Source organism: Zootermopsis nevadensis, unplaced genomic scaffold, assembly GCF_977971745.1.
Source record: "Zootermopsis nevadensis isolate Lab colony 2312 unplaced genomic scaffold, Znev_1.0 Znev_ptg000007l, whole genome shotgun sequence".
In the NCBI taxonomy this organism is placed as follows: Eukaryota; Metazoa; Arthropoda; class Insecta; order Blattodea; family Termopsidae; genus Zootermopsis; species Zootermopsis nevadensis.
In genome coordinates this window covers 3,945,119-3,954,787 of record NW_028259139.1, presented here as the reverse complement: position 1 = coordinate 3,954,787, position 9,669 = coordinate 3,945,119, and the positions used below count along the sequence as shown (strand labels likewise).

General features: G+C 37.2%; 1 protein-coding gene across 1 annotated transcript; it reads left to right on the top strand.

Annotated features, from left to right (window-relative positions):
- Positions 1 to 79: 79 nt before the first annotated feature.
- LOC110830692 (chymotrypsin-1) lies at positions 80 to 6,331 on the top strand. Its single transcript, XM_087344029.1, has 7 exons — positions 80 to 187; positions 1,998 to 2,077; positions 2,682 to 2,770; positions 3,406 to 3,547; positions 3,761 to 3,874; positions 4,603 to 4,746; positions 6,066 to 6,331. Exons 1-7 carry the CDS (start codon positions 139 to 141, stop codon positions 6,219 to 6,221), a joined length of 774 nt encoding a protein of 257 aa, XP_087200155.1. The 5' UTR covers positions 80 to 138; the 3' UTR covers positions 6,222 to 6,331.
- Positions 6,332 to 9,669: the final 3,338 nt, after the last annotated feature.

The window sequence follows — 9,669 nt, the reverse complement described above, 5'->3', positions numbered from 1 at the left end:
ATTAATTTTCTAAAAAAAAACCTGCCTTATCACGAATTAAGACCGATTAGATTAAAGTGCTCTTGTAACCCCATAAAGTATAATCACAGGTGTTTGTACATTTATTTGCGGAACGAGAGAGGTGGAGTCTGTTTCGAAATGTTGCTTCAAGCGTTTTCTGTAATTCTTGGCGTAGTGAGTGTTCTTGGTAAGTGGGCCAAAGAGTGGAATTTCTTACAATTTGACTTATGACATCAGTTTTCCAAACTATATAGTGAGGGTAGCAATAAATATAAATGAACAGAGCGTTCATGTTAACCGTGTTAGTCCTGCTAACACTTTGAAAAAAAAATATAATCCGCCTTTTCGTGGTAAAATATTACTTAATACAATAAAACACAGAAGGATTAATCAGATGAAATTCGTCGTTAGTTAAGGCTCACTCTGGCCGCAACCCTGATTTCACAGGTTTATCCTGTGCCAGATAAATTCATCTCACATCCTGGTATCCTAGTCGTCTAGGGTTTCAGATTAAAATTCCGTATATATCGCAACTTTGTTAGTAAGATAAACAAAGAGATGCATTTTTCGTTTATCTTGGAAGTCTATGATTACTTCTAGGACGATTCTGGTGGTCCAGTATGATTTCGTGGTACAGACTAGTGACGGGTACTTATGAACACTAATGAACCTTTCGGTTCCATAAAGAAATAGCATTTTTGACAAACTGAGCGACTACTAGCTTCTTAACAAGGGCTTTGCAGAAGTATATAGACATGTTTCTCAGTATTATATCTCAGTAACACGAAACTAAATAAGATAGTGTAGTTGCGTCATATTGTGATTTATTAAATTAAAATTAAATTATTTGGTTATTCCGTCAAATCACAATGTATTTAAAATAAGATAATTAAAATATCATTTCGTGTTCCATATCGAATAATCGATTTACAATTGGAACAGTTACAACATGTTTCGGTTTTATTAAACCATCATCAGGTGTAAAATTATATTAAATTTAAAACTCAATTACAATTTTTTACAATTGTAATTAAATAAATAAATAATTTAATATAATTTTTTACAATTGTAAAAAATTGTAATTGAGTTTTAAATTTAATATAATTTTACACCTGATGATGGTTTAATAAAACCGAAACATGTTGTAACTGTTCCAATTGTAAATCGATTATTCGATATGGAACACGAAATGATATTTTAATTATTTTAATTATCTTATTTTAAATACATTGTGATTTGACGGAATAACCAAATAATTTAATTTTAACGAAACTAAATGCTGAAAACAAATTAATACACTAACAAGTATGGAGAAAATAAATAACCAAGATGCAATTTTAAAAGAATTACTTGCCGTATTAAAAGATAAATACAGTGGAACCTCTATATATTTCGCCTCGTTATACCGCGGTTGTGATAAGGTCCCCCAATACGATTACATACGTTCTATGTTAGTTAAGTGTCAATTTCACATATAACGCGGGTACTGAAGCTGTCCCCCTGAAACCCGCGTTATATCGAGGTGCCACTGTATAAAGCTGCATCACGCGATACTCATAAATTACAATTTCTATCGCGTTTACATAAATGAGTGATCTAACATTGGTGCATAATTTCCGCTAGTATAAAAGTCATTACGCGTAAACTGAAGGCAAAGCCTTACTTCTTATTCAGGTATGACTTCTCGTCAGATTTCGCGCGGTCACCATGTTCTTATTTCACATTTTAGAAACCCCAAACCCTATCAAGATTATCTATATATCTTCAGAATTCTTTCAGGATCCAAAATAAAACGGCGATAGTATTATCTACGATGTGCGTAGAATAATTGCTAAGAAGACTCCAATAGGACATCATTTTTTCTAAGTTTTACATTTCTCTGTCAGTTGCTTTAAAATTTCTTTACAGTAAAACGCACCCATGATTTATATAGACATAAATATTGTCTTGTTTTGCATTTTTCAACGCAGAAGACGTTTGTATTGTATTTTCCTCAGGTGCACCTCCAAGCATTCTCACGGCAAGTGAAAGGGTTGTTAATGGAACAGACGCTGATGCTGGCCAATTTCCTTTCATAGTGAGTACTCAAAAAACTGTGTACACATTATAATACGGAATATTAACCTTGTCAGTTGCTTCGCCGTCGTCAACTGTTCCACGAAGTTGACGATGGTCACTAGATTCGCTAATCAACTAGGTGCCAATGCTGACGTATGTAATGGTTTATTTTATTAAAAGTTCTTTATTTCATTCACTGAATATGTGTATATATATTTTTCTTTGACATGTTGTATAATTTAACAAAACTTATTTTAAAATATCCTATAGAAGGCTCCAGCCAGATACGATACTTCATTTGTGAGAATAATTAATTCAAATAATGAATCAACATATTTATTAAAGAAAACTATTGAGTAATATGTGGCCTTATTTGCGATAGGAAGCATTTTTAATAAATAAATCTTTTCGTGAGCATTTTATGAAGTTTCAATAAATTCTTCTCAGCTTCTCACGAATCGATATGAAATTATGAATGTGGTCCTATGTCATTAAGGATTGAAAACTCTTGCTCTAGTCAGTTAAGATGACATTTTTGCGTAAGGTTGCACCACCAAAATTTTGTAAGCACTTTGTGTTCCCGAGTGCTCATGATATTGTGACGTCATCCCATCTCTTTGCAGGCTTCTCTACAGTACCGTGGGCGTCACAGCTGTGGATCTTCCATTGTAAATAAATGCTACGTTGTCACAGCTTCTCACTGCGTTGATGGGTAAGTCAGCCATTTAAATGCCAAAAAACCGAGATGTATTGTTCAGGAACAGCACGCTGTACGTTTGTTGGCATCAGTTACGTGAAGATCAAATTCGAAATTTCCAGCAGCGTACCCGTAGTGTTATCGCGGAAAAATTTGTCAAGAGCTTACGTTTATTATCAATTTTTAATCGCCCGAAAGTTTATCATAGGCCAAATCATTCGTTAAGTATCTTTAAATATCATAGAAAGAATCATCCCTAATAAACATCTTCACCAAGAATCGAACCCAGGACAGTTTAAGGATTTGTTACCTTATTTCCTGTAATTTACTCACGGAAACAAACAGTTTTAAGAAAGATTTGGAATTCTCATGGCGATGAATACGAAGATTGCTGTCTTCTGATGGAGGCATCAAAGATATTTGAAACGTCGGTAAACTTCTACCAGACTACACGGAACAACAAACAACCCAGAAGACAGGAATCTTCTATAAACAGTTCCGTTCTTTACCTCGTTCTTCTATCGTGCTACCTCAGACCGTTTGTAGCTCTTGCCAAGATTTGAAACCGAATCTTTGTTAAATTTCTTGCGTAAAAAAACATATCTCTCTTTCACTATCCATAACAAAACTTTACACCTGTACCTTCACAGAACAACACCGGAGGACATCTCAGTGCTTGTTGGAACTGTTACCCTGAACGAAGGAGGAGTCACACACGCTGCAGAGGCCATCAAAATGCATGCCGGGTACAATCCGAATAACATGTACAAAGATGACATTGCTCTTGTTAAGGTAAGAAGGTTCCGAGTATAAGTGAGATCAGTCCTGTAAATCAACAGATCAAACGAAGAAAGAAAATGTTCCCAGCTTCACTACATGGACACTGCGCTAGTCAATAAATCTTAGAACAATCCATAATAACTGTCAGCGACAAAAACTTATTGTCATTAGTCAAATTACGTAAAATATAAAAAAGGCCTATTATCATGTCATTTTCTCCCTCAGCTTTCATCCCCAATCGCCTTCGACGATCTGGCGAGACCAGTCCCTCTTCCCAAACAGCTCGAGCACACAGAAGGGGGTACACCGGCGACGCTCGTCGGCTGGGGTTTGTCCTCCGTGAGTATGACATAAAACATCACGTTACCCACTGAAGTCCTCCAAGAGAGAGAGAGAGGGGGGGTGAAGGTGGGGGGTAGCGTTAGGCACAGGGTGGGTTAAGAAATGATGAGAAGGGAAGTTGATCAGGGTCTTTGCGTTAATTTTGAATTTTGATATTATCCTTGGGGGTGGAGTTTGGAAAAATATTTACGTTAATATGGGGGGGGGGGGGGTCCTTTGGTTCAGCGTAGGGGATTGGTCGATGTGTGGACTGGATCCTCCGGGGTACCTAAAACGTACTGGTTGTGCTCTGTAGTGGGGACTACAAAAGAAAAGCTGAGGTTTACCTGCGTTTTTGTAGAAGGTGAAGGAATTTGAATGTGTTTCAGAACAATGTACAATACAGGCAATCCTCTGACCGTTTATTGAGCAAAAGGATTTGAGTATTCCGCAGGTTGGATTTGTGTCTAGCCTATTTTCTAATCCTTTAATGTAATTCTTGATCAATGGCATTCCGGTCTGTTCGTGCAGGGTATTAATACTGTTTAAATTACTGGCAGATATAGAATGAATCAGATGGAAAATGCCCAGTGGATGAACATAAACAAAATCCCACTAGAGTTGCTAGAATATAAACTGGGAAGAAAAATTAAGACCCCAATAAACAATGACAAGACCAATATGGAGAATAATAGGTCAAATTATCTAAGCTGTATGTGGTACTGATGAACTTGTAATGTTGTCAGACCGGCGGTTCTGTCATGCAACACCTGCAGAAAGTAAATATAACAGTGTACAGTGACGCCGACTGCCAGTCCGTTCACTACAACACTGTTCACGACACCAACATCTGCGCAGGAGTTCCCGAGGGCGGCAAAGGTCAATGTAGTGTAAGTATCTCACACTTCAATGACTATTTCATCGCTGTGAACAGAGATGTCTACGGTTGCGTTCCTGCCAATCGCCGTTTAGGTTATATCAAAAACGCGTGAAACGGAAAATGTATAAATGACAAGTGAATTTTCTGATAGACACGTCATGATAGCCTTTATTTGTCCTCGGAGTCAAAATGGCGGGACGATTCAGTGTAACTGCTCGTACAGCTTTTACCTCGGCCGCGGATAAGACGCCGAAATGAATTGGGAGACATACGACAACGCGGACAGTGAAAGCGCATATAACAAAAGCACAGCGTGAGAGCGCACTCTGGTGGACAAAGGCCGCTCTCGACAAGTCAGTCTGTCCAACCCACAACGCCCAAGTTTGCTTATCGGTTGTGCTGTCTAAAGAACTCGAAAAAATTTTCTTTTTCATTGCATTGTTAATGACTCAAGAGTTTTCCTGGGCAAACTACGGTAATGAACTTATCCATTTGGGTATGTTTTGGTACATTTTTCACACGTTTCATAAAATAAATGTGTAATGGAAAACTACATAGCTTGCAAAATGTTGAAGAGTTACTTTCTTCAGAAATTCAACAGTGACAACTGACAACAATCTCGAAGTTGTTGTTGATTTGATAGGTTTCAGACGATCAACTACGTAGATTACGAAATGATAGCCTAAACTTTAAATTTAAAAAAAGGAAAATGCTTTCTTAAAAGAGAACTCCGACATATGTACGAGCTGTTAACATCATCGCAAAAAAAAAATCAATATTATTGTTATCTTTATTTCGTTGTATTTATAATTTTTGTCGTTCTAGTTTTGGTTTTTGTGGTGTATCAGCTAATGGCCTTTGGTAGCTGTTGCAACACAATTCTAACACCGAAATAAACCGAATTATTAAGCCATATGCTATCACTGCTATTTACAAGGGCACTGATATTGTTAACAGCGATTCTTTTTAGCTTTCGGGCATTTATAAAATTATTTATAGTTACTTCTTTTGTCTTCAATCTTCAGATTTGTACTGATGAACCCTGTTTTGTGTTATCGCTTGATTGTATCTGCTACCTGTAGATCTTACTTTGCTGTATTATTTGCTAATATCTGATTTCGATCAATGCTTGACTGTAATTGACGTCATTGGTGCTGTCAAGCAGTTGAATAAATTAACTGAATTATCGCGGGAATCATCTCATTGTGCATTTAAATTCGTCGACGTCAATTCTTTATCTGTGTTTACAAGTATTTCGCATTCCTAATAAAGTAGAGCTCATGTGAGTGTTTCCTAAGAAAAAAATACGAAATCTATTGTTACTTCTAGGGCGATTCTGGTGGTCCACTTATTGCCAACGGTCACCAGGTCGGCATCGTTTCCTGGTCCGTGAAACCTTGCACCGTCGCTCCTTATCCCGGAGTGTACACGGAGATAGCCCACTACGTGGACTGGATCAGAGAAAACACCGATGATGCATGTTAAGACAACGTAACAAAACAAACGATCAGCAGTTACCCAGAACTCTTCCCTCTTCACCTTCCCGAAAGCTGTATCGAATGTCACAATAAATAATAGACTTATGTCAACTTAAATTTACCTCACACTACATTAAAGGTAACCTTAGGTTGTGGTTTAGCGTTCTACCGAAGTCTCAAACCCTTCCTCCTGGAATTCGTCCACCAATAACCCAAAGGTCATTAGTACTAGTTGCCACAAAGCAAACGATTACAGTTTACATACAAGATATTGCCTATTACATTACATTATAATGACTAAGATACTAGTACTCTACATTCTGCACGTATGGCTCAATTCCCTTATACCTACTTATATCAGCCACTAATATAATAACACACAGCTTAGCGCACTGTCCTTTACTCAGCGTGTATGGATCACTCACGTGAGCTGTACCACCAAATCGTTATTGCGAGCCGAAGGACCCAGATTTTCACGGACATTGGTTCCACGCAGTGGTTCTTCGTTTCGTAATGCTAGCGAACTACCTTCTGCTGCAGTCTACATTTGACTGACAAAATGACGCCCGTAGCAATAGCCCACGGTCTTAACACTGCGTGACACAAAGTCAGCACTGCATTAGTATGTTAGCACAATCACTTGTCTCCTGATCCTTGACACTTACTATGTTAATTCCTTACTTGACTTATTTGATACCTATGGTTATCTACTGCCCGTTTAATATAATACGTTCATAAATGTACAAATATAATGTTATAAATTATTACGATGCAATGCGAGGTAGCTTACAAGAAAATAAAATTTAACGTTGTAGGGTTCAGAGATACAAGAAAAATAATCATTATAAATTAAATGTAAAAGGGAGAATAAAATCAGTAATATATAATTGGAAATAGGGTACGTAGGAGTAGAATTATATGGTACAAAAGGATAACAGCGCCAATAGATATAATAAGCTGTGAACCGTAAGAATCTGGTGTTTGGCGGACTCAAGTATGTTTTTGAGACGGGTAGTACCATCCTGATGCTCGCCAGGGAGGTGAGCTCTGGCTTGCTGGTTGCAGAATGACTCCTACTAATGGTGGAAGAGGAAGTGTACAGACCCAGCCAAAAACATGAAACACTAGCTACACAGTAATGTAGTGCCATACCTTACTAAATACACGCCAGTTATTTAGCACAAGATATTTTGATTTGGAATAAAATCAGACTGACTGAACTTCCAATTTCCCACACCCCACTAAACATGGGCAGTGATCAACTGCTGCAATACAAACTACATGTATTATTATCAATCACTCACCACCCACAAACTGAAGTAATGGGATGGGGTTGATTCAAGGCAAGCTCAGCGATATTCTTTCAACTACATTAATTACAGCCCATTCTCCTATCTGCTGTTATCAACAGCCTTTTATCTAGGGCATCAGCAAGACCATGAAGTTAATAACATAACAATACAGCAGTACATTGTAATGATACTCACTATACACTGAAGATTTTAGACATTATATATATCTGAAACATGTATTTTTTTGTCCATATAACTGGTGTCTATAAAATGAAATCAATTAAAATATGCACACAAACAGTAGAAATATAAATTGCTAATCAGTAATTCATCTTTTTTTTAGAGAGAAAACACAAAAGAGACTACAGTCCAGGACTGTAATCTTGAGACTTGCAGGGTGAGGAAGTGGGGTGAAGGAGGAAAGATAGCGTCTGCCTTTGACGCTTCGGACTTCCTGCATTCCTTGCAAGTCTCAAGATTAGTCATGGACTGTACATAAATTTTCCAGTGGCATGTCAGTCACACAAGTGGGTACTGTAACATTCTGAACAACGGTCACCCCATGGTCAGCACTTTATTATGAATATCTGCTCTATCATCTAGCCTAATTCCAAACAGGCTTTTAATCTGAGGGGCCTTAACACTCACATCATTCACCAGGATGCTTGCTCCAAGGAGCTCTACCCCTTGGGCTTCCTCTTCTGTGCCTAACCCATCTGAGTTTACAAAATATATTGCTTTGCCCTCACAGGACTTCAAACATGGCACATTATAACTGGGACTACCCACCATGGGCTTCTTCAGACATGGGGCATAGGCCATCTCAGGAGGACTCTGCACAGAGAGCACACCTTTCTAATCTTAATATTGTGATTATTATATTTATATTATATTAACTGATGTAAAATTCAGTATCATTTATACATTATGCACTTTCAGAATTCTCTTGGAGGGAATGGGGTAAAGCATGAATAACTCTAGCTGGGACACCTGATCGTTATCAGGATTCAAGCCAGATACCTCTGAAAACAAACCACTGCTATAGTAGTAACGTACCAGACTTGTCTGGTAATTAACAAAACGATTACCATCACGCTCATTACATTTCAACAATGTCAACATGTAACAACATTCACTCCAGAGTTCGATGTAATACTGAAAACTGTTCCTTTCGAAGGACTTGTAACACAAAATTACTCCGTAATGGTTGTCTTTTATCCAGTGAAAACAAAAAATTGACACATTAGAGTTCACATCACATAAAAAGTCTCTAAAATATGTGTCAATATATGTAATTACAGCTATTCTAAAACAGAAAATAGTGGCTAGGGAAAACTGAACTGTCATTTTGAAATTTCTAATGTCACAAATCGAAATAGGAGAAAAGCTTAGAAAGTAATAAAAGTCCAGAGATGTTAGGTACAATACCATAATAAAGGAATGACACTGCTTACATTTATTGCAAAAATACTTTTCAGTACAAGGGACATTCATGTCTGAGTACTCTGTTGTAAAATCATCATACAAGTTGACTATCCACAGCAGAACACAACAATACACAGCAAATTGCAATTGTTTTCTCTTTGACTATAGTAAATAGCATATTTATAGACAGATTTGCAATTCAATGTCAACTTTCACATATGTCTTTGTGGTGTGGTTCTTAATTAAGGAGAGGGGCAACTTTTCCTCTTTATACCTACAGTCATAACACATTCAGTAGTGAAATAACTGTTAACAACATTAACCTATCTCTTTTTGGGGACTTGCTTGCTGTGGAAGATTTAGCAGCTTAGCTTCGAAAAAAACCTCTGGGAACCTCTTCTCTTGCAGCCAAACAATTACCTCGTGCCTTCTCCAGTTATGTTGAAGTTCTTCCAGAACATTGTCCATTACAGTAAGAAAAAGGTTCTTCTAAATTTCACAGAAGTGGTGTCAATACCCAACATCCAAAATTCTCCCCATTCATTGAATCATGAGTCCCCACACTTGGTACCTGGAACAGAAATTAAACTCACCCCAAAAAAATTATATGCATAAAATATATTATCATGCCACAGAAATAATGCTTGATGTGATAAAAGTTCATTTAACAAAATATTTAGTAGGGAAAGGAATAATGTTATTTTGTCAATTTCATAAAGTAGCATGGAAACCAATACA